General features: G+C 38.9%; 1 protein-coding gene across 1 annotated transcript in view; it reads left to right on the forward strand.

The window, feature by feature from the left end:
* RAPGEF5 (Rap guanine nucleotide exchange factor 5) overlaps positions 1-24,417 on the forward strand; it is a 157,662-nt gene that overhangs the window by 20,648 nt on the left and 112,597 nt on the right. The window contains exons 2-6 of the mRNA XM_068209040.1: positions 7,956-8,006; positions 9,120-9,226; positions 10,229-10,350; positions 11,685-11,853; positions 17,758-17,824. Coding sequence (XP_068065141.1) covers positions 7,956-8,006; positions 9,120-9,226; positions 10,229-10,350; positions 11,685-11,853; positions 17,758-17,824 — 516 coding nt within the window. The remainder of the gene's footprint in view (positions 1-7,955; positions 8,007-9,119; positions 9,227-10,228; positions 10,351-11,684; positions 11,854-17,757; positions 17,825-24,417) is intronic.

Below are 24,417 nucleotides of genomic sequence, written 5' to 3' on the forward strand. Positions count from 1 at the left end.
CTTGTCAGCAGCAGTATTTCAGAATACTTAATCTGATCATGGAACTCATCATTAGCAGGAGGGTGGCTGTCTCCTTTCTTTAGTAACATAAATTTCCTTACCAAGGTATCCCCTTCTGCTGGCTCACCACTCCTCCCTTTCTCTCAATCCGGGTGCGTGTCAGGATGCTGCAGCTTTATTTGAGGCAGAGGATACAGATGGAGGAGCCTGTGTTGGTGCCTTCCTGAAGCTGGATTTATCCTGGGCTTTTCGCTATGGTAGGACTGAGGAAGAGGGTGGAGAGAAACCAGCCAGCCCTGCGATATTGTCTTCTATGATATTCTTTTCTTTAATTAGCTTATTTTAGGCATAGAAAAGGGCATTGAGAATAAATTTTGCTCTTGCACACTAAATTACACTCCTTGCTAGGCTCCAGAGACTTTGAAAGTGGATGGTTTATGCCAGATAAGTAAAAATTAGATTTGTTTGAAGCATAAACCCATTCAGCCATATTTAGTTTGCTAGGTACTGGAAAATAAAGAAATGCTTCTAAATGCATAGCTTCCCTAATTGTCGCTGACTCAGAAATAAGTCTTTAAACATAAAGAGCACTGCTTGTCTTTATAAAGATTGTCATTTTCTTCTCACATCTCTTTCTGTTTTGGAGGAAGTGAGAATGAACCATGGGTTGTGGGTTTCCCCTTTGTGAAATAACTTATGTCATAAGTTCTTTTTGTACAGAAAATAGATGACAATACCTCCTTGGTTTTCTTTCATTAATGACTCATTTGGGTTTCTCCAGAGAGCTCTTCAGGCTCACCTAGGAACACTAAATTGCAAGCTCTGCTGAATACAGATTTTTCTTTTTACAGCTTTTTGACCTCTTTATGCTACACTTAAGTGTATGAAGTTTAGGATGATCAGGAGAAGATCTTTCCTTTATAAAAAAGATCATTTATAAAGGGTTTTATATTTAATCTTAAATAAATATTAATGCAAAGAACTGTCACATTGGTTATACTTCATTACCCGTAAATTCTGACAGTGGGTTTCAAGTGGAGCAGTGGGGGAAGGTTGTTTGTTACAAATATTATTGGCAGAAAGGCATATTCTATGATTTCATATGAATGATATCTGCTGAAAGTCAGCTAGCTTCCCCACCAACTCTGCTTGCTGTGCCTTAGCAACAAGAAAAAAATCTGTTGCCACATGGAAACGGATTTGGATTCATGACAGCACTCCCTATATCCAGCCACCTTCAAACAACAGTAGCGTTTCCTCTACTAAACACAACACCCATGTCTTACTTCTGCTTAAAACAGCTGTCGTTTAGACAGTAGCAGGTGATGTCAAATGCAAAAATTCAAAGGTGGCAAAGGGATAAGTCATATTGTTCGGAAATTTTTTGCTCCCTCCCCCCACTTCTTGCCTGGCATGAGTAAGCACTGGGAATAAATGGGCATTTACTCCTGCAGAAATTACTGCCTTCTTGTGTTGCAGGTTGAGGAGGGTGTACCAGGCAGGTACAGCCCAGCTTTGTTTCAGGATTTGTGTTCAGATCAGGGCTAGGGTGGAAACTCACTCATTATTGTAGCTGCTTGCTTTTAGCAACTCCAGCAAATCTTTTTGATAAAAAACCCCCATGGGTTTTTATCAGTTGTAACAGTTGCAGTGGTTTCTGTTGCTCTTATGGCATTATCATTGTCATGGTTCATAACAAGAGAACAAAATCTGGTTGAGACACAAATAATTACTTTTTGATTTGTACGTGGAGTGGGAGAGAAGCCTGAGGAAAATTAAGTAAATACATCTGGTGGATTTTAAAAATTTTTCCTGAGCCACCGTATTCTTAGATCTGAATGATCATTGGAGAGAAAAGTACAAGCAGATGATTGTTTTTGAGAGTGAATTTGTATTCAGCTTTATTTGTGATCCTTTTCCATACGCTCTCATGGTTGGAATGTGGGAAGTTTCCAGCATGAGTACTTGTGAAAGTGTATTTTAGGTTTGGATGCTTAAATTCTTTTTGGATGTGTGTCTGAATATATAATTTCCTTTGTGAACACACTAGACAATTTAGGATTCAGGTGTTCAGTAGTTGCAGAAATCCCCCTGTCAGGGAATAGAAATGATCTCTTTACCAGGTAATCTGTGCTACACCGTGTGCATTTCAAAATGAGATTATTTTTTTGTTCAGGCTATTTATATTTAGGGAATAACAACACTGAAGCATTTGCTTAATTTTAAGGATACTGAGTAATCCAATTTGAAATGCATGAGTGTTATACTAAATTCTTTAGGGACATAGTGACAGTGCCCTGAAACTATGAACAATTGTTTTGTTATATTTGTACATAACAAAAATGTTTCTAGAAGTGCCCAGCAGCGTGGAGTTGATCATGGGCATGTTTGCAAATTAAGCTCTGATCAAACAGACAAATATTGGTGAGTGTGTTGTAAACTGAAAGCAGGTAAAGTTTGATCCCACATTACAAATTCCAAAGCACGGAATATTATGCTCATATTTTAGAAACACAACCAGTGAAAAACCTATATGTTTGAAAAATCTGGAGTGGAAGTTTGAACAATTTACTGGGGAAGAAAAGCCATGATTCTGCCTTTCCTCATTTCTCTTATTTTCAAAATAAATCCCACTTTAGAAGATTTAGTAAAAGGAATAATCCTGACTAAAAATGAAATTCTTCCTTCCCATTTTTGTCTTTTTTTCCTGTTAACTGCTCATGAGTATCAGATGCTCTTAGAAGAAAGGCAAAACATTTCTGTTCCATATTTGAAATTATTATCTCCCTACAATTTCTATAGCCTCTTTTGAGGTGTTACATTATGACTTCTAGTGTAGACAGGTTGCTGGCTGCTACCACTGCACTAAATCCCAGCTGAGGAAAGCACTTGAACTGGAGCTCGAAGCACTCTTACTTTGTTTCTTTCTGAGCATGCTGGTGATTAAATTGCTAGCAGATGTACAGAGCCTTGCTGATGCTACTGTGACTGCAGTGCTGGCAATGGCAGAAATATCAGCAGTTGTTGGAACAGCTTGGGCAGGAGGCAAAGCGCAAGCAACTTGTAGGCAAGCCATTCTCCCAAGCTGAGATGTGGCCAAAGCAAAATCCCAGGTCTAAAAATGAGGACAAAATTCAAATGTATCTCCAAAAGATATGACTGAAATCCATGCTCTACAGTACCATTAGCCCTGGAACAGAACATTAACCAGGTTGCAGTAAATGCACAGGGACTTGCTGTAGTGGACCCAGTTCAATACTCTCCCAAGGAAGGAACTAAGTCAGCATCTTACAGTAAGATACAGCTTGTTCTTTCCAGTGGAGCCATTAGTATACTTTGTTGTGGGGGAATTTCTTTCCAAACCTCTAAAAAATCAGTTTATGATGATATATTAAAATATTGTCATTGATATCTTCGCATGCTTAACTTTAAGTAACGTCAGAAATTTTCAACTTGTTTTAAAAATAACTGTACAGTTGAAGCAATACTAATTTAAACTTAGGTATAGACTTTACATAGTAGGATTAGTCATTAAATTAGCCTCTGTTTCTAAAACTCTACCTAGCATATTTAATTCTTTGGCTTATAGTTCTATAAGCTGAACATATAGATAATAGATAAATATTTCCTCCTGGTTGTTTCAATTACTTGCTGTTCACTTTATTTTAATCGTCCCATTCTTTTCATGTCATTACTCCTGGTGATGTTAGTGATTTTAAATACCACAGTAAATTCCTTTATAATGTTTCCCAATTTCAGACTAAATTTTCTGTGGTGTATTCAGATTTGATACCAGCAGTCCTATTCCAAAACCTTCTCCTGTCCCAGCTGCCCTCTCCTGTCAAATGCAGGTTGTGTCCCCAAGCTAGGACGATGCCATCCCTGTGCCATGTTCATAGTTCAGACTCTGGATCGTCCAGCCCACAGGACCTCTCACTGCCTATTTCTTCCTGCATCCTCAGCAGGGAAGATGAAGTTGCTTATGCACACCTACTCATGTGTGATGGGCCAGTCGTTCTGGAGGGCACCCAGTGCTCTGGATCTCCTGCACACATATGGTCTCCTGTCCCACCACACGTGCTGCCATAGCCCTGTCCTCTCCCTGACATGGAGCTTGGCAAAGCTTCTCCTCAAGCTGGTGAACAGGCACATGGGGATGCCAGGGTGGCAGTAGCTAGAAAGCAGCACTTGGCGTGGGCATCAATAACTGTTCCAAGGTAGTTTCCATGAGAGATGAGCTGTTTGCTTGATGACTAATTAATTTGCTTTAAAAGCAAATTTTGGCTCATTCTTAGAGTGATTTGCAAATGTATTTTCCATCGGTATGTGTATCAAAATAATTTGGGGAGAGCAGCCTATATTTACCAGATATCTTCAGGGAGGAGCGGCGCTTCTCCAACAGAGCCACCCAAAAGCTGGGGTCTTTGAAGATAGTCTGGACCACTTATCCACTATCTCTTTCTCTCCTGTAGGCAACTGCCCAGTTTGTCCCCACCAGCCAAAGCAGTCTGCTGAATAGAGGTGTGCTCAGTACCTAATATTTATTGAGGAAAGTTAAAAAAAAAAAAAAACAGAGAAAAAAGAAAAAAAAAAACCCCAGGATTTATCATGGTAGCTAGGTTAAACATTTTTATTTAGGATAAAAATCCTAAATTTATGTGGTAATTTCAGCCTAACTGCAGTGAGTGTTTCAACATTACACAGGCTGCACTAGCATCAACATGAAAGATCATTTTTTCTATTCCAGAAAGCCACTTCCTGTTTTGTTCTATTTACTCCTTTCCAGTTTCTATTTTCTTATGCTTTTAGAAATTTTGGGTGGTTGGGTTCCTGCATGGCAGGCTAAATGTACTCTCATGGTCTCTCCAATGTTTCATCTTTGCTCCCCATTGATATGGGTCCAGGCTGCCACCGAAAAGCCATTGTCCTGTTCTCCCTCGTCCCTTTTCAGGGAATTCCTCCTGTCTTCTGTACACCAGAAGACCACTTTGTGGTCTGAAGGATAAACTAGAAGTTTGGGGTCTTTTCTCTACTGGTTTTCAGCATCAGACACCTTTTGCAGACTCCTCGGAATTTCTTCCTAATATTTAATCTAAATTTACCCTGTTTCAGCTTAAAATTATTACCTGTCCTGTAAATGATTAGCTGTCCTTTCAGTACACTCCCTGATAAAAAGTCCATCTATGTCCTTTCTGTTGGCCTCCTTTAGATACTGGAAGATACTACAAGATCTCCTTGGAGCCTTCTTTTCTCCAGGCTGAACAACCCCAACTCTCTTGGCTTGTCTCATGGGAGAGGTGCTCCATTCTCATGATCAACTTAGTGGCCCACTTCTAGACTTCCTCCAACAGATCCCCATCTTTATTATGCTGGAAAGCTGACAAATGAATGCAGTGCTCCAGGCGAGGGTCTCACAAAAGTGTGGTAGAGGTGCAGAATCACCGCCCTCAACCTGCTGGTCTTCCTTATTTTGATGCAGCCCAGGATACAGTTGGTTCATGTGCAGATATCCAGTTTTTCATCCACCAACACCCCCAAGTCCTCCAAAGGGCTGGTTTCAATCCACTCATCACCCAGCCTGTGTCCATGTTTGGGATTACCCCAACCCAGGCACAAGACCTAACACTTGGCCTTGTTGGAATACATGAGGACTGCACAGGCCCAGCTCTCAAGGCTGTCCAGGTCTCTCTGGATGGAATCCCTTCCCTCTAGAGTATCAGTCACGCTACTGAACTTGTCATCCCCAGACTTGCTGAGGGTGCACTCAATCCCACTGTCCATGTTCCCATGTTAACATGAGGATGTTAAATAATATGGTCCCAGAGGGGCACCACTCATCACTTGTGATCAAACCACAGCCATCACTGGTGATCAAACACAGCCAGCAAACCATTGACTACTCTTTGAGTGTGTCCATTTCCTTATCTGCTGAATAGTCCATCCATCAAATCCATGTCTCTCCATTTTAGTGACAAGGATATGCTTGGGATAGTATGAAATGTTTTGCACAAGTCCAGGTAGATGATGTCAGTCTCTCTTCTCTTATCCATCACCACTGCAACCCTGTTGTAGAAGGCAACCAAATTTTTCCTTTTTGCTGAGCTTCATCTTACGCTGTCATGTAAGTGCACACTGCAGTACCAGTATTCTCCCTGGGTGACCCTCCCTGTCCTCTGTCAGCGCTAGCCTGGGAAGGGAGCAGGGAAATCTATGTATAAACTTTGACTGCAGTGAGTGAGGCTTGTGGAATGAAAGACTTGGACAGCAACCAAGAAAGGTGGTGGTATGTAGGGCTGCTGCAGAACCGAGGTGTTAATGACATGCCGGCTAGGAAGAGTAAGTGGGATCCGAGGCAGTGTTGTGCTCTTACAGCATCTTTGTTGGGCACAGGAGAGGGAAATTAGGCTTATATGTTACAGTATTTCCATATGGAGCTGCTGTAATGCATGCAACTACACTAAGGTTTGTGATGAGCGTGAAAGGGTAAACAGCGATAGATGCCTCTGTGGTTCCTCATCCTTTCCCTTTCTAAAAATACAGGAACAAGAATATAGGGAGGAAAAAGCAGGTGGTCTTTCTGAAATTTGGATTCTGTAATTCTTACAGGGTGTGAACGATGGGGTTTTTTTATGATTGAAATATACCAAGTGAGAATTGGATCCTTCTCAAAGCAAGGAATTAATTATGCTGCTTAGAAGTTGGAATAATGTGAGGGAGCACCACATGATCTCCCTGTTGTAGTGCCAGTGCACCTCTACAATCTGCAGTCTTCTTTTCCACTTACAGGCTTATTTTAGGCAGTGTTTATTTGTGTCTTGTGTGGTTTGTAGCAAGATAGAAGCTGCAAGTAAGCATCAGTATAGGCAATATCTTGTCTTTTAATAGATAAAGATATGAAAGGATCATGATGAGTAGGAGTGGGTTAACTGGATTCTTGTGATGTTTATCTTGTGTACCTTTCAGAGCATTGGTTCACTGTGAATTTTATAATTTTAAATCCCATCTTTATTGATCAGTCGTAAGATTTTGACATTTGCATTTCCCTGCTGCAAAAACTTATTTTTTACTTTCCTTTCTGTCTCCTCAAATATGAATCCTCTCTAATTTCATTGAGTGATCAGTTATTTTCATGTAACATAAATTAGAGCACAGAAAATTAGTCTTTTCTTTGTGCTATACTGCATAATTGCATTATGTCTCTTGTAACCTCTCCTTTTTAAGGTAAATAGTCACAGTCTTTTCTTTCTTTTCTCATATTAAAATTTATCCAAATATTTTATTGTTCCTACTACTATTATTGTCTGAGTCACCTCTAACATTGGAGCATTCATTTCTTGAGACGCTGTTACCAGTGCAACATGTGGCACTGCAGAGATAATGCTGATCTACATTAGTTATCTCCTCACTGGTCACCATTTTATTCACCATTTATCCTAATTTCTTTTAACTACAGTTAAGATTTTCATTTAGTAGAATGGTCTTCTTTGAGAAGGGTTCTGTGACCCTGAGGTGTCTTTACTTAATTGATAAAGTTTGCTTTTAAAGTATGTGTAATTACATTTTCTCCCTCTAGTACATGCTGATTTCAATGTTGAGCTCATCATGATATTGTCTTTTCATCCAGTATTTTTTAGGTTTATCTTGAGATTCGTCACTGTCAATTTTGATGTTTCCTGACCCAATAATTGTGCGTTATCTATAGGCTTTGCCATCTCATTGTTCATATTCTTTTCCAGATCAAGAATAAATGAAATAGAAAACACATAATTCAGTTTACCAAACCTTTTTCCTGATGTGAAACAATTATTATTTTGAGATATATGTTAGACTATTCAGATGATTTGATAAATCCTTTTTATGTAGATTTCAATAGTTAAAAGACTAGATTGCAGCTACTTTTTTTTTTCCATGCAAAAACCATAACAACACTAACAGTCTACCGAATTATCTTACAGACCCTGTCCAGAAGAATTTCAAATCCCTATTTGGAAACTCCTTCAAATAAGGTACTTGTGAACTTTCTTTTTAATTGTTTCATCAAACAAAATGCGAGGAATGCTTCTGCTTCAGTTCAACCTCTTATTCATAGCTTTGAAGGTACTTGTGAATGTGACCTGCAGTTAAATCCAGTCAAGAAGTTATCATTTTGTGTGTGTGTGTGTTATAAATCACATCCTGCTATTACTGAGTTTGCAAACTGAATTGTTGTTAATTCCAATGTGCACTTGCTTCCCAGTCACTTAAATGACTGCCACTGTCTAGCTTATTTTTACAGTATTTTGATAACTCCGGTTTGCATGTCACAAGATTTTGCTCCCTCAGGACTCTTCTATATGCCTTAAAAAAATCCTAAATATAGGAAGCAAACAAACAAAAAGGTGAAACCAAACAGAATCAAGTCAGTTCTTTGTGTCACTTGGTGAGACAGTGAGGAAACAGCACAATAAAAGCCCAAGGTAAATTCTTCAGTAAGGAGTGGTACAGGGAGTCTGGATGGAACATGGTTTTATGGAAGACTGGGCTGGGTTCTGTTTTGGCAGACATATCTGCAGTCTTGAGGTGCAGGGCAGAAATTAGGTGTGGGAAATCAGAGGTGTGTCCATTCTGAAGGACCACATCCTCCTGGCAATGCATGGATGAACTGATCTACAGCTATCGTAGGAAACCTGTAAAGGTTTTGAACAAAAAGAAAAGACTACAAAATAGTCTTTTGGTGTGTATTAGGCTTGAAATAAATTATTTAGCTCAAATACATAGGAAATTATATTTATTTTAAACTGTATCTTTGTGATTTTGCAATGGTTCGTATGTCTCTGCTTTGCTAGAATAACACAATTTCATTTAAATTGTCTTTTGTTCCAAGGTAAAGCTGATGGATAGTTAAACCTCTCCTTTTCTAGGACAGCAAATCTAAAATCAACCCAGCTCGTGGGGTACCTACAACCCATGATACAACTGGCAGAAGCTGGGTACATTTCCTATGAGACTGCATGCTTGCTTGTCATTTACCTGTGAAGAAGGCATTGCTCAAAGGGAGGGAGCAGACAGTGGCAAGAAAATTTACTACAGCAGGAATAAATCCCTGTTTGTCACAGTTTTCAATTTCTCTTTTCATTCAGATTTATGGAGAAAGTTCTTCCTGTGCTGGGAGAGCTCTCAGGAATATTTTTACTCTACAAGCTTCTGACCTGATTAAAGACAGGGTGTACCTTACTGGCATTTGCAGGTAAATAAAAATAATTTGTTTTAATCAACTTTAAGAGTTTTATTCACATTTATCTATGCTCTGATTTGACAAAATCAGATTCTGACAGATTCTGTGTATGTCATTAAGAATTAAAATATTTTCTTAAAAAATTCATTGAAGTCTCATGTACTTTGATGTCTTTTCTTACATCACAATGTCAGTTGTCAGAAAGCAGCAGTCTCTCGATTGTATATACATTAATTCAATTGCTTATGGTTTTCATATACAATAGTGTTTGTCAGTTATTTTGTTGAAAAGAAAGAGTATTCATTTCAGCCATGGTTTGGAGTTATAAAAGAGCTTAATTGGATTCCAAGATTTAGTGACACAGTGATTTCTGCATGTAATTTATGGAATATTTCTGTAATGAAGTGATTTTCCATTTGTGTTGCATTGTAGCATAAATACTTCCTCCTGCTTTCAATTACACCAAAATGTGCAGCTCTCTATTATAGCACCCTTCATTCACACCTGTGTTTAAGAAAAATCCACTACTATTATTATTTAAATATGTACATTTACCAATAATATGAAACATTAAGTATATCCTAGAGCAGTACTTAAAGGTCTTACACATATTGTTTAGCTGTACTGATTATGCTATTTTTGGAAAGGAGATAAATGGCTGAGGCTAAAAGCTGGATTTTATTTATCTCTTATGCATCTTTGGATGACCTGTATGCAGCACAAATTGATAAAATGCTATGTATAGCAAAGTATGCTATGCAAATCAGGTACGTAAGGGAACTTGCCTATCTAACATAAGTTCCCTCACTGTAGCTGGAGGTATCCGCTGAGGCTTGCCAATGTAATTTCTTCCCTTGAAATGAATAGGTTTACAAAAATTAGCAATTGAAGACAAAGAGTTTTCTCTGCTGAACAAAAAGGCTGACTTTCAATAGCTTTAAAAATAGCTCTTTATAATAAAAGAATGCTTTAACATTACTGCAGTTTAAGAAGTGATGTTTTGCTTATTTTCAGGAGAAGTTGTGTTGGATCAGAACTCGTAGACTGGCTTTTGGAGCAGTGCCCTTTTGTCAAGTGCAGATCTACAGCAGTTGGAGTGTGGCAGCTCCTCCTGGATATGGGCATTATATTGTCAGGTCAGTCCTGCCAGTACTTGCAGTGTGAGGAAGGCTATCCCTTTCTTCTGTATAGGACAAAAGCCATGCTTTTGATCAGAGGCGGGGAAGGAAAAAAGCACAGATTGATCCCATTTTCTTGCCAGTTCTTTTTTCTACTATCTTTCTGAGAGGCTCACTTATGTGACCTTTCATTTCATAAATACCAAAGATCAATCCCTTGTTTTTGGCAATTTCATTCCTTTTTTCATTCCTGTAATTGACTATTATCAAGTTGCAGACAGAGTGCATGTCTTTTCCAGCCTTTTTTTTTCCCCTCAAGCTATTTTAGGTTTCTTACAAGACAGCAGCTGTTTAGTCGCTGCAGATCATGGCTTTACCAGATGACTTCTGTAGCTATTGATGATTTTCTTTCCTCTCTGTTTTCCATAATTTTTAATTACAATGGGTTGAGAGAGGATTCAGCTCCTTGAGATGGTGGTGAGGCCAGGTTCTACCCTGCTGTCTCCAACTCCCCAAACAAGCTGAGGGATTTGGTCCAACTAATGTGGTTGGTGATAATTACATTGGTAACTAGTTTCTGGATAGATGATGGAATTTACTTAGAGGCTGGGACTACTTAGGTAGCTCAACTCAGGTCATACCCCATCCTGGGGTCTGTGCTAGACAACCTCTTGTGAAAAGGTGAGGAGTTATGGAAGATTTCTGCATATGTACACTGAAAGTGTACTTTAAGGTTTTCTTCAGCTAAACTGACAGCATGTGTGGTCATGCAGCCTCAGCAAGGGCTAAATTACTTGTTGCAGGGTGCTTGTGCTTTTGGCTTTGGACTCTGTCCTTTTTTCCCCATTAAATCTCTATTTTTTTTTTCAGGGAAGACAACTGATACGTCTTCTTATCCAGGTCTAGTCTGCAAATCCAGTAGCCCTGAATTCCAGGAGAAGCTGGAATAATGATGGGCTGCATCCCCATTACTGAACTTTGTTTACTAGTGCCTGACCACTAGTGAAATCAGTTTAGAAACCAATGGAAACTGAGACTCAGAAATCTAACAAAAAAGAGGAAGGGTTTTATTCCCTAAACCTGAACAGATTCCAAAACTAATTAAACACTCATCAGTCTTAATGGTTGAATTTCAAGATCCTGGACATCTTTAAATTGAGGTTTTGGGGTTTTCCTGTTTGGATGCACTGAATTTAACTGAGAGGTCAGGAGAGTTTCTGTGCTGAGTATTCAATCCTTTTGTCTTGTGTGATGGTATAACTCAGCATTAAGATCAAGTGTAATATAGAATGTGGTATGAATCTTTACATGCTGAAAGTTTAAAGGGTATCTAATATTATTTTTTCTTACAGTGGACAGACAACTCTATTTTCAAGACAGTCATGTTTTCTACCAGTTCTCAGCGGATGAATGTACGTACCTTTTCTGTGAATTTGAGAAAGAGGAAGCATGGAAGAATGGAGTAAAGCTCCTACTTCAACTACTGCCACTATCTCCTCCCAGGATTGACATGTGCAATATGTAAGTGTGCTTATACAGCTGTCTGCAACTTCTACTGACTACTTTACAGTTGTCTGGCCTTATAACGACAGTTTGCCCCAAAATCACCTTGCAAATGAGACAGCTTTCTTTTGGGGGTTGAAAAATCTTGTAGAGATGTGCTTTTCATCTGAGAAAGTCAGTATGGGTAGGAAGATGGGGGCACCTGACTAGGGAGTTTAGACATATGACAGTTTTTAGGGACTACCTTGCTGTCTCTAGCTTGCTCTATTACCTGGGCATGTGGTTTTTTTGGTCTCCTCTTACATTTGGAGGCTTGGCATGAATTTGGCAGCAGGGATGCTCTGGTGGTGATTGATTAGCAGATCAGATGCCCTTGTGATGTGTCAGGATCAGCTTTCAGATGGATTGACAAGATGGGTGGAAATGTGGTACCTTCAGTTATTTGATTTTAATTTTTTACTGTATGTTTGCCAGAGCTCTGTAAACTCACATTATTATTCCTTTTTCAGAGTATGCTTTTTAAAAGTTTTGCTTCCTATATGTGTCCCCTTTCACTTGACTATTAAATATTACCATACTCTCTGTGCTCATATGTCTGCACTCTCAGGTTGCCTGTTTAGAGTGGCTAGAAGGAAAACATAGTTATTTGTTCCACAGTTAGAGGCCAAAATAGAGGAGAAAAGTGTTAGTGAGAGCTCTGGAGGCTCGTGACCACTTATGCTTTAGTAAATCTGCAGGAGTTGGCCTGAACTGACAAATTGAATTAAATTCTTTCATTTTCCCTAGCATGATGATCCTCAAACCCAATAATTTGGATAACTATTACTCTGGCAGTACTAGAATTTATTGTCTTTGATGCCAAAGACAAAACTTTTTTCCATGGGTACTTTCCTTCTCTACATTTTGGCTTTAAAAAATGCTCATTCTTGAAGATGAATGCCCAGTAGAAATATTTCAAAGGAGCACAAAGTCCAAAGACCCTGTAAGCTGTCTCAAGCTCAGATTCTTAAATTCAGACATGTTGAGCTGGTAGGAAAAAAACTCAGTAGTTTCTCTACATGGTTCGGGGCATAAACTTGATTCCCTTCCCTATTGCTGACTGCCCTCACCAATCAAATATTGGCAGTTCTGGAGTGGAACTTCCCTTCAAAATGCATTTATTTGATCAGCTTGAGTGAGTGTAGGCAAGTGACAAAACCCCAATCTGGCTAGAGCAATTTGACTCAATATGATCTTCTAAGCAGCTCACTCACATGGGAGAAAACCTTTGACTATTTTTGCAAATTGAAATTCTTGTCTTCCAGACAACTCTGGTGCTAAACAGTTTGTCTGTCCCTTAAATATCAGGGCATTTTGATCTTGACTTTAGTGGGAATTGAGATTTTTCTCATCACTGTAAATCAGACCACTTTTCATGGTTTGTGTCTACTTGTTCAAAGGACTTGAATAAAAGGACAGAACAGATAGGTCATATTGATGTGTTATGTGAAGGATTCTGGGTAGGAAAATGGATTGAAGGCTTTTTAGGTGCAAGTTTACAGTCTGCTTTGCAGTTTTATCATTTCAGTGCAACTGTCATTTCCAGTGGAAGATGATCCCTGTCACATGAATTGAACAATTATTCATTAATGTACATTTCCAGCTCCTTCCTGCTCACATTATTCAAATTTGAGTTGAAGCTGGATTCCTTTTGGGAATATTGTCACTGAAAAATTGTTTTCTGGAGCTTTTACCTGTCAGATTGTGAGGGTGCTTTTTGAAAAAGTATATATTGTAGGAATTTAATTTTAAATAATGGTATACACTCAAGGGATTGTGATATTAAAGCAGGAGGAGACTTTTCCAGGTTCAAAATTCTTCATGCTTGATGCAAATAATAAACTACTAAAATGTTGGAACCCAGAATGTCCCTTGGACACTCTTGGATGTTCCAAGCCCAGGTCAAAAGCATTTGAGACCCTGGAATGCAGCCACAGACCCCTGTGGCTTTGAACCTGATCCATGGAACAATTTACCAACCTTGCAGGAAGAACAAGAAATCACAAAAGTTTAGATATTGTAGTAGAAGTAGTCACAAAGTGAAAGGAAGGATTTTTGAGTGCTGTACAGGGGGGTTTTAAGCCTTGTACAGCGGGGTCTGAGTTTTGTACATGGGGGTCAGAAGTTCTAAGATGGAGGGACTTGGGTGTGCCCTGTCCTTTTTCCTTCTTCTTCCTAACCTCCATGTTCTTGGTGATGTTAGCACTCACAGATTGGTTTAGAGTAGAAAGTCACTGTTCAATGTAGGTGATGGGCATTGAGGAAAAACTGTAAACATCTAATACGTAATGTATGATATAAAAGAGGGCACCAGCCCCCTGGGTGTCAGAGTGTGCCCTTGCCTGACTGCTGAACAGACCGCAGCAGCTCAGGGAGAAAATCTTTTAGATAACACACAATAAACTACCTTGAGATCGGATGACCGAAGACTACTGAGTCTTTCTTTGGAAGCTCGGGTTGGAGGAGAGACTTTTCCACCTTTCCGGGCTCACCCCAGTCAGGGAGTGAGGCCTGACACTAAAACACAGTCAGAAAGGGAATAGGTGTGATGAGATGTTTGTTAAAGTTGTCTGACCTGGTTAAATAAAGCCATATACTCCTTTTCATGAAGAAAGAGAGCAATTCTAAAAACCTTTCCGTGCAGGGTTTGTCTTTTCTTGAATATATAAGCTGTTTTGCATACCATTAGAAGCATAGGATTTTTTTATAATTTATTATTTTTGTACTAATTTTTCTGTCTTAGCTTTTCTTACATTCTATATTGACTGCATTAACTCTATAGGTACATAGGGATAGAGAAATTCTTACTTCATTAATTAGTTTCCCTGCTTTTGATGAGATCAGAAGCAGCTGCCGGCTTGTGCACCAGAAGGGAACATTGGATATCTCCTGGTGGTCCCAGAGGCCAGATGACCTCTGTCTCCTCTGCAGCTGTGGGCAGCAGCCTTGTGCTTTCCTGGACTGCCTCAGTGGGTCTGTGGAGTACCATGGTTCTGCTCTCCCAGGAGGAGTCTGTAGACCTGAGTTGGCAGTAGCAGCTCTGGGGACTTGCTTCAGCAGCTATTCTGGAAACCCTGTTAAATAAACATAGCTCAGATTTGACTTGCTGTACAGATTTTTGATGGATCTGTATTTGTTCCTGGTCAGTCTTAGTGGTGTTATCAAATTACTGTAGAAAACTCTACAATGAAAATACTGTTCTGAAGTCTGAGATGTGCTTATGATTCCTGAATAAATGATCCCCATTGGCCTTGGTGGAAATTCCTTACATTCAACATAATGTTGGTGGGATTCACCATGGATAATAAGTCAGGACATAGCAGACTTTCAGCAGCTCATTCTAATCTGAAGGCTAATGTTGTGTGTATTCCACAGGATTCCGACCCTATAAATGTTGTCAAATTAGATAGGACAAATGAAGAGGCTTCTTGGGGTCGTTAAACACCCAGTGTTAATCACAGTCATTCTACGTGAGTAGAAAACAAGTGAATATTGCAATAGCCTGGGAACAAAAGAACTGAATTGAAAGCTGTGCTATGGGCTCCCTTACAAACTTGAGCAATCACTGGGGCTCTTATTCAATGCCTCCTGAATTCTTTTCCAGTTACTGCAATGGTGTTGTATCAGGTGTTTAATCCTTGTGTGCTTCTATTTCCTTCTTTGTAAATTGGAGTGTTTATAACAATTCCCAGAACCACTGGTAGACACAGGGAACATTTCAAAAATGCAGTCTGTAGCTGGGGCTGTTGAAATGTATCCCATAATACTTTTAAAAATTATTGGAAGGTGTGTTAGCAGAGATTTTTTTTTTTCTTAATCTCGCATTGCTTTTTATTTTCAGGAGCATTATATTCTCTGTCTTCTGTCCTGAAACAATTTCCATTTTATTGATATCAGAAAAGTGACCATTCTTAGAAGTAATTCGGTTTTCATGCAAATAGCCAGGATGGGATATTGATTTAGTTACTGCCTTACGGAGTTCCTGGAAAGCTTTTGCTGAACACAAACAGCTCTCAAGTATTGGATGGAAACTGACTTGTCTGCTTGCAGATCTAGGACAAGCATCCCTGCATCTCACTCTGCTTAGCAGACTGAGCCCACAGATCACTGAACTGTATAAGCACTAATTTGCCTGGGCTTGATAGCTCCTGTTTGGTACCAGACTCACTAGGTCCTAGCTGTCCACTTTGGAAAAAAATTAGGGTGATAACTGTTGCTTTTGTCCATTGACCTTGGTGTCATAATATATCCTTCCTCTCTGATTCTGAAGAGCTGATTCTGATTTTTAGTGTTTTTGTTGTTTCAGAAGTATTTGATGATCATATGCAGATGAATACTGTGAGTAGTTTTAAATAGAAAATGAAGTGATAAAGGCCCAAGAAGGAACTAGCTATGCTATGTGCTGTTCTGGGTTTATAGATTGCATCTGTGGCTGTGTCTACTGAGCTGCTATCTTCTGCCTCCAATTTAGAAGAATCAGGTCCTGGCTAGGTTCTGAGAGATCAGAAGAGAACAGATGTGTAGAGAAACTTCTAAAAAGTTCAGTTATTTTAATCTCATTCCAAATTATAAAGAGAAAACCTGACTAAATCAGTCTTTGTAAATGAAAATGCATTCATTGATTTCTTTCGGGCTGTTTATAACACTTAAAATGTTAAATCACATTTTCTTTGAATAGGAAAGGCAGTTGTGAAAATAACTGTGATTTTAATCTGAATTACCATTTTGATCTGAATTTGCTTGCCCCAAAATGAATGCATGTGTCATTCTGTGCTTTCTGACCTTAATTTTTTATCAGGGAATGAAATTTTTGGAAATGGGATGTAAGAACCTCAATATACCAGCTGCATGTTCCAGATGTCTTGCCAGATCTCTCCCTAAGGACATCAAGGCATATAAGCAATTAAATAATTTAGTCAAAGACAGAAGCTTCTGCTAATACCTAGGATTTATGTTTATTTCAGCAGCTGCAGTTTTGTGTATCTGTTCAGCTTGCTGGCATGCTTCTTGAATACCATGAAAAGTAAAGATCTCAAGGGCATTTTCTTTTACTTCTTCCTGTAGTTATTACCCTATCATATTGGTATAATGCTTCTAATTGCCCATAAAGCTTCTGAAAAGCTTACAGATGTTTTAGTGATGGGAATTAGACTGTTTTAAAGAAAAACACAGTCTTATCCTGTCATACACTGTCCACTTTTGTGTGGCTATTTCCACATGGGCCAGGCTTCTGGGACGGTTTCTAGGAGGACTCTACCTTTACTGCCTCACTTTTGAAAAGACATATTAAGTCTCTTTCTTGTGAGTTACTATCAAGACATCCTAATATTGTTCTCAGCTGTTGCTTTAGTTTGGTTATTTATGGCTTCTTAAACATATTATTTTCACTTTCAGTTATTTTTTCTGAATATTGAATTTTATGTGTCACAAAATTATTTTGATGTTGTCTGTTTTCATCTACATTAAGTTGTTCCATAGGTGCTGCTCCACACCTTAGCAAAGCTGGGTGGTGGGCAGATAGAAAACTCTTTGTTCCATTCCTAGAGTATGTTTTAGCAAAACAAAAGATACAGTCAAATAAGCAACTCTACTCTAAAGGGTCCTGCATTCTTCAGTTCTTCATCATATTTTTATAGCTGAAGAATTCTCTCACTGCTTCATGTTGGTTGGATCAAAAGAGTTCTTGACAGCAAGGGACAAAGGGTGTACTCTGTCGTTACTGACATGATTAATTATTGTCATGCTGCAGTCCTCATTTTGATGTGGAATCTCAAAGGCCCTTTTACATTGGTGCCTGTGGCTACACCGTTCCTTACTTTCCAGGAATCAAAAGATGTTGAAACAGAATGAAAGAAATAATAAAATCTTATTTTTATTTTTAAGGCCTGATCAAAAAATAGAAGATACAGCAGAAACCAATGCTGAAATTCTTGCTCGTCTCACTTCTGCGGTAAGGTCATTGCATCAAAGTTTGAACTGATCATGTTTGAAATATTGTCATGTTTTGGATCCTTTCAAATTAAAGAGTCTAACTGAACAGATGTTTGTATATGAAGGCTGTTTTCTTAGTCTCTGGAAGGGGAAAGCTTTACTGAGGTCTTAGTGTGCAATTCCAAAGCCATTAAAATCAACCCAAGCAGGGACTGCAGCGGCCTGCTCTTGTACTAGATGCTATTCATGGCCCAGAAGATACCATCTTGGAGGATCAAGGTGATTTTTGTGTGATGTGCTTTACACTCAGACCCTCTTGGCCAAGTGTCCATCAATGGGAGACAAAGGGAGAGAAAAGTCTTCAGCAGCCCTTGTGTAGATTATCATAAACTTCTGACGACACCCACCTGGGAAACCTGAGCTTCCCAACTATGTTTAGCCTCAGTAAATTTCACCATAATAAACAATAGCTTGTTCTGTCTGTGCTAGAGTGTGGTGCATCTCATTTATCTTGTGAGATCACTGTTCTAAGAAGAAGACAGACAGGACTTAAGAAAGTTAAGCTAGACTGACTCAATTTGATTTAATCTGTATGATAGCACAGAGTGCACCCTCAGAAAATTAGCAAACAATGCAACACTGGGACAAATGGTTGGTCCATTCCATACCATCTCTGGAGGTATTTGAAAGATGTGTGGATGTGGCACTTGGGGACATGGTTTAGTGAGGACTTGGCAGTGCTGGGCTAACAGCTGTATTTGATGATCTTACAGGTCTTTTCCAACCAAAATAATTCTATGATTCTATGATTGTGCTGTCACTTAGAGGGTCTTTGACAGTCTGGAGAGATGGGCCAACAGGAATCTCAGGAAAGTCAACAAAGGGCAATGCAATATCCTGCATCTGGGAGAAATAACCTCATGATTCTATACAGGCTGGGCATTGACTGAAAAGCAGCTTTGCCGGAAAGGACCTGGGAATTGTGGTAGACAGCAGGTTGAACCAGAAACATGCCCTTATGGCAAAGAAAGCAAATGCTTCTTGAGCTGCATTAGTAAGAGCACTGTCCTTAGGCTAAGGCAGGTGATTATTCCCCTCTCCTCAGCACTGGTGTGCCAGATGTAGAGTCTTGGGTCTAGTTCTGGACTCTCAGTACAAGAGATATGGATGTCCTGGAGTGTATGTGAATGACCATGGAGATGGTTGGCGATTGGAGTACTTGACTTACAAGGAGAGCCTGGCAGAAGTGTGGAGTGGAGTTTGGAGAACAGAAGGCTATGGGAGAACCTTATTGATATCTACAAATCCCTGATAGACAGGCTCTAGCTGGCCATGATTTTCAGCAGAGGTTTGGATCAGATGATCTGCAGAGGTGCTTTTCTAACTCCGCCACTCTGCAATTGTACAGTTCTGTGAGCACTGCACCTAAGTCATGGTATCATCAAAACATGGAATTGGTGTTCTGTTTTTGGCATGTGAGAAAGTAGAGACAAAAATAAGGCAAGCAAGGTAAAGCTTTTATGAAAAAGGCATGAGGATAAGAGCTATTTTAAGAAAAATAAGCAAAGTTCTATCTTGAAATTGCTGGAAAATTGAAGGAAAGGAGAATTTTTGCAGTCTTTAGTAAAGAAAAATATCTTTACAAAAGACATTTAATAATGTTTTTGGAAAGCTAGTGATTCTGTATATTCAACTTTATTCAGGAGTATTTAAAAATATATGACATAATCAAATGCTGTGTTTTAAATATCTTTTTCTTATTATCTCCATTCAAATTCCTTGTTTTCACTACTTTTTTTCTTAACTGAAAACAAAAGGTGAAGTCAGAACCTCAATATCCTCTGTTTTCATTACGATACAGAGCAAAAATAGAAAACTGTGAAAGACTTTCTGCAAAGTTGTATTTTTTTTAAACACTTGCAAAACACCAAATCTATAAAACATTGCCAGTATTCTTCAAAAGCTTTGCCTATCAAAAATAGAATAATGGGGTTTTTGTCAGTTAAAAAAAAAGGGATATGCTCAACAAAATGAAGAGACCTTTTGAGCTTAAGAACTGGATTTAGCAGTTGCTGGATGCACTTGAGTAACACGCATATCCTTGAATGCCTAATTGACAGTGAGTTCAGAGTGTTTCACATCTGCAAGATTGAACCTGTGAACTACATCCTGAGTCATTCCAGCAGTAGGGCACCTGGACAGGGTTTTCTTAAATGAACCATTTTATTACTATAGCTAACTAGCTAAAAAAAAATTAGGCAGTTCCATCTCCAGATGGCGTGAGACCCATCTATCACTATGGTGATGTCAAGAATCTGATCTTTACTCCTGCATTTTCTGATTTTCCACAGAACTTTGTAGTGCCTCTATAATGATTTTCTAGTCTACCCCTGGGGAAAAGCACCAGACCAAAGCAGAACCCTCCAAATTTCATCTGTATGTGAACTTTCGTCTGTATATGAACTTTTCCTGTTTATCTCTCCAGAATATTGCTTTTCCTTCATACAGTAGATTGGGACCTAAAAAACTCACTGAAACCTTGTGGGAAGTCTTTTTAAGTCCCAGAAGAATTTGAAACCTCAGCTCGCCCCATTTAACAGAGGGCTGGACTGTCCAGTATCTAGGTTCTCTTTTTTTTGTAAGCAGGAGCTGGAAACTGAAAGTGAAGTTAATCAGCTATTACTGGAAATGTGTTCACACTGGCTTTTTGGCTCACTGAATGTTTTTGTATTTTGTACAATAAACCATTCTTCTTTGAACAATTAATAACTGAAAATCCCGCTCATGATACTCTTCACACCACAGTTTCAGAAGTGTGAAAAAAGCCACAAAATCACCCCTACTTCTGGCCCAGCACTAAAGCAGTCTAAGATTAGAGTTGCCTTTTTAGTTGGAGATGCAAATCCCACTGCTGTCTCTTCTACTTTTCTTTTTGCTTTTCATGGAACAAAACATGTTTTTGGGGTCAGAAGAAAGCTTCTGTGGCAGCTTTTTTTTCAGGGGATTCCATTCCAAATTTTAAAACCTACACTGATTGTGAGGATCCAACCCAAGCAAGATTGGAGGAATCCACATGCCTAAAATGTAAATTCCTCTCTTAATCTATTCAAGTATGTGATAGATGTGATATATGATTATATCATATGTTCCATTACATGAGGCACCAATAAAACCATCAAACTTAAATTCTAAAGGCAAGCAGTGCAAAATTTGCAAGCAGTGCAAAATGCCATTAGAAATACATTTGCATCAGATAATCTTTTTTTGGTCAGGAATTTTTTAAAAAATGCAATGATTACCCATGGGTTTAAAAAAAGCATTCCAGAGCTGTCAAGCATCCCATGTCGTGTCCCAAAGAGCAGTTTCATATTCAGAGTTTTGTGTGCTAAAAGCAGAACATGGTGGGATAGCTACGAGTGTTTCCACTGCAAAGCCTTTTTACCTTACCTTGTGATGAAACAGAAGATGATATCAGTATGTTAATGAGGTGTATCTGGAAAATAGTTTCTAGTACTTTAAGTCATCAGCCAATATTACTTTTATTTAGAGTCCATCAAACTATCATAACTTGAGATGCAAAAATGTTAACTAGAGTCTTACTGTTTTTCAAAACCCTGCTGTTTAGAGCCTTCTGTTGCAGGATTTCATTTTGAGTTTCTGTAAGGATCGGCACTTTGTCTCTAGATTTGAAGTCCTGCTTGGCACAATGGTATCTAGACTACTGTCTCACAAAAAACTACTATGGGCAGAAAAAAGAGAAAGGATAAAAGGTGTTATGCACTGTCTGCTAGATGCACAGTTATGTCCACTATGACAAAATGATGAGATTTGTGATAAGAGCAGTAGTTGTTATTTACTTTTTAAAATTCTCTATTCTTTGAAGACAAGATTCACCATATAAATGAGCCATTTGTACTTAAACAAGCAGAAGTATACCCGGGTATCACTTTCTATGCATACACTTCTATATTGCAGAAAGAAAACTGATTGAGATGTGGTAACATGCCAACGACCCACTCAAAATGTTCTCTTTCAGACTTTCATAATATTTCTGTAAATATTGTGTGGTGAACTGGCCTTTAAACTGAATCAGTTTTGACATCTGCAATGCTACTCAAATGGGATACTGTTTGGATAGTGTTAGCTTTGTAGCAACAAGCTGTATGTATAAAACATTTTTTAAAATTTAATATGTCAATATGGGAGGCATAGTTCTTGTTTATATATTTTTTTTTGTGTCTGCATTATAATTTTTAATGCGATGTGCAACTATTGATTTTGTCAAACAGGCAGTAACTGAAAATCCTATTAGGAAGAAGCATGGTTATAGATAGCATGTGTGCAGTGAGGAGTGAGTGTTATACATGGATTTCCATTGGTGTAATGATGCAGAGGAATTGCATGTCCAGCAGGGATGTCAAGTGCATTTATGCTAAAATAGACAGAAGCATATAGATTATGAAATCTAGGGGCACCAATCAAATCCAGAAGGATGCTCAGCAGTATCAGTTCTTTGTGATTGGACTGAATCCTATGAGATGGAGCTCAGATTATCTTGAGGGAACCCTTTGATGAAGGAACTTTGGCTTACTGTTAACACCAGAGAAACATATTTTCCTCCCGCTTTATCTGACGGGTTTTGTTCAAGTTAAGTAAAAGACCAGCTGCATTCCTGGCCAGCAGAAAACTATGAGACATTTAGCTTGACATAGACAAAATATAGAAACACAGCCCTTTAATTACCTGTAATTTTAGCACTATCTTTCAAACCTAAAAAGTGCCACCCTATAAGCAGAAGTAATACTGCAAATACAACTGCAGGATACCACAATGCTGCGTTTTCTTCTGACAAGATGGGTTTTTCTTTGCAGCCATGGAGAGATTTGCATTTCTTGAATGTTTGATTGGGTTAAGAGATACATTTGCAATTGTTTCAGGTTGTAGTGTCTCGTAAGGATAATCTTAGGATAATACATTTATTAAATGCTAAGAGATAAAAGATGAGAGATCAGTGAAATGCTTCTTACTGTCGGTAACCTGTGACAATAGACCAGAATCGACATGGGTACCTTCTTCTGAGATTAATGAAGGGAGGGGGTCCAAGAAGTGTAGCCATGAAAAGTCATGGTGTTGTTATTCAGAAACAACTTGGGCTTTTATTGAAATTCCTGTTCTTTATTAGATAGCTTGTATGTATTTTTGTAATACTCATGTATAGCAATTGCTGCAAGGAAGCGGGAGTTGTTTTTCTGTTCTTTCCCATTTTACTTAAAGTTTATGCTTACATTATCCATGATTAATATTTCTCCAGACATGGGAATGAGTGTACAGGAAGGAAGGAAGGGAAGGTAATACTGCCAGCTTGCACAATTGTGCTGGAAACAGGATGACATTTAAGAAAACCATGGCACTGCCTTCATATTTTCCTGCTTGGAGTGGCAGAGAACTCTGTCCCTCTCAGTAGGGCAGTATCAAGGAATAGAAAAGATCCTTTTCCCTTGCAAGGACAGCAAAAAAATCCTTTTGGTTCTTTGCCACAAAGGAAAGAAGGATGCGAGCAGAGGAAGGATGTGGCCTCTGGTATGACTGGCTTCTTCCACGTGCAGAGTGTACTGCTGTGTGGCTCCTGAGGATCTGATCAGGGGATGCTGGAGTTACCATTGTACTGAAATGCCCTGAATGATTTTGTCTTTCTGCTCAGACCAGTATAATGCTAACTGTTTTCTTTCACATTTTCAAACTTCTCTTCAGAGTCATGAGTGGGACATCAACAATTGTTAGTAATTGTATTACTTTGGGAATCCTTTGTGGGCTTTGTGCCTTATGACTGAACCACGTGTCTTGAGAATGGTGTTTGAAATTTCATGTCTCTCAGAAACTGCATGTCAAACCTCCCACTGCAGAATAGCCTTGAGCCTTGGCTAGGTCTGTTAGACAAGATGGCTGGTATGGACTGCTGGAGACTTTGTACAGAGAGGTCAGACAATGCCTAGAAAAAGTTGGAATGTGCCATATTTATTTTTTTTTAAATACTGAAGACAATCTGTCTTGGGAAAATTGGGGAAATTGGAAGGAGCTGAGAGATCTTTAAAGGAATCTGAGAGCATGGATGGGGCAGAGGAAGGGAAGAACTGAGGTGTATGTAGCAGAGAGCATTTATGGTGCTGTAGGCCAAGTGCAAGCAGCTGAAGCGGGACAGATGATGGCAGTGAAGAAGCAGGAAGCATAAGAATAATGTATAGAAAAATTATAGAAAAAGAAATTGTATAAAAAGGAATAGACCTATGGAGAGAAGTGGATGTTGAGTTGAACTGGCTAAAGAGAGACTAGCTGGTCTATACAGAGAATATGAAGAATGCAGAGACAAGAGGACGAGGAATGGAGCTGGTTAGCATGGCAGGGCTGTGTTACCACAGGCTAGTGAGGGACCCTGTAAAACTGAAAATAGCTCTGCCTTCTGCATTTTCACCTCAAGTAAAATTTTGGTCCAGAAATTATCAGCCATGCTACTAGGAGAGGTTGTTTCCTCCTGGAAGATCCAAAAAGTAAGGTCAATTATATACAGGAACCTCTGTCAAGCCTCAGCATGAAGGACTTTCTTATTCTGGAGTC

Source organism: Anomalospiza imberbis, chromosome 1 (genome assembly GCF_031753505.1).
Source record: "Anomalospiza imberbis isolate Cuckoo-Finch-1a 21T00152 chromosome 1, ASM3175350v1, whole genome shotgun sequence".
Lineage (NCBI taxonomy): Eukaryota > Metazoa > Chordata > Aves > Passeriformes > Viduidae > Anomalospiza > Anomalospiza imberbis.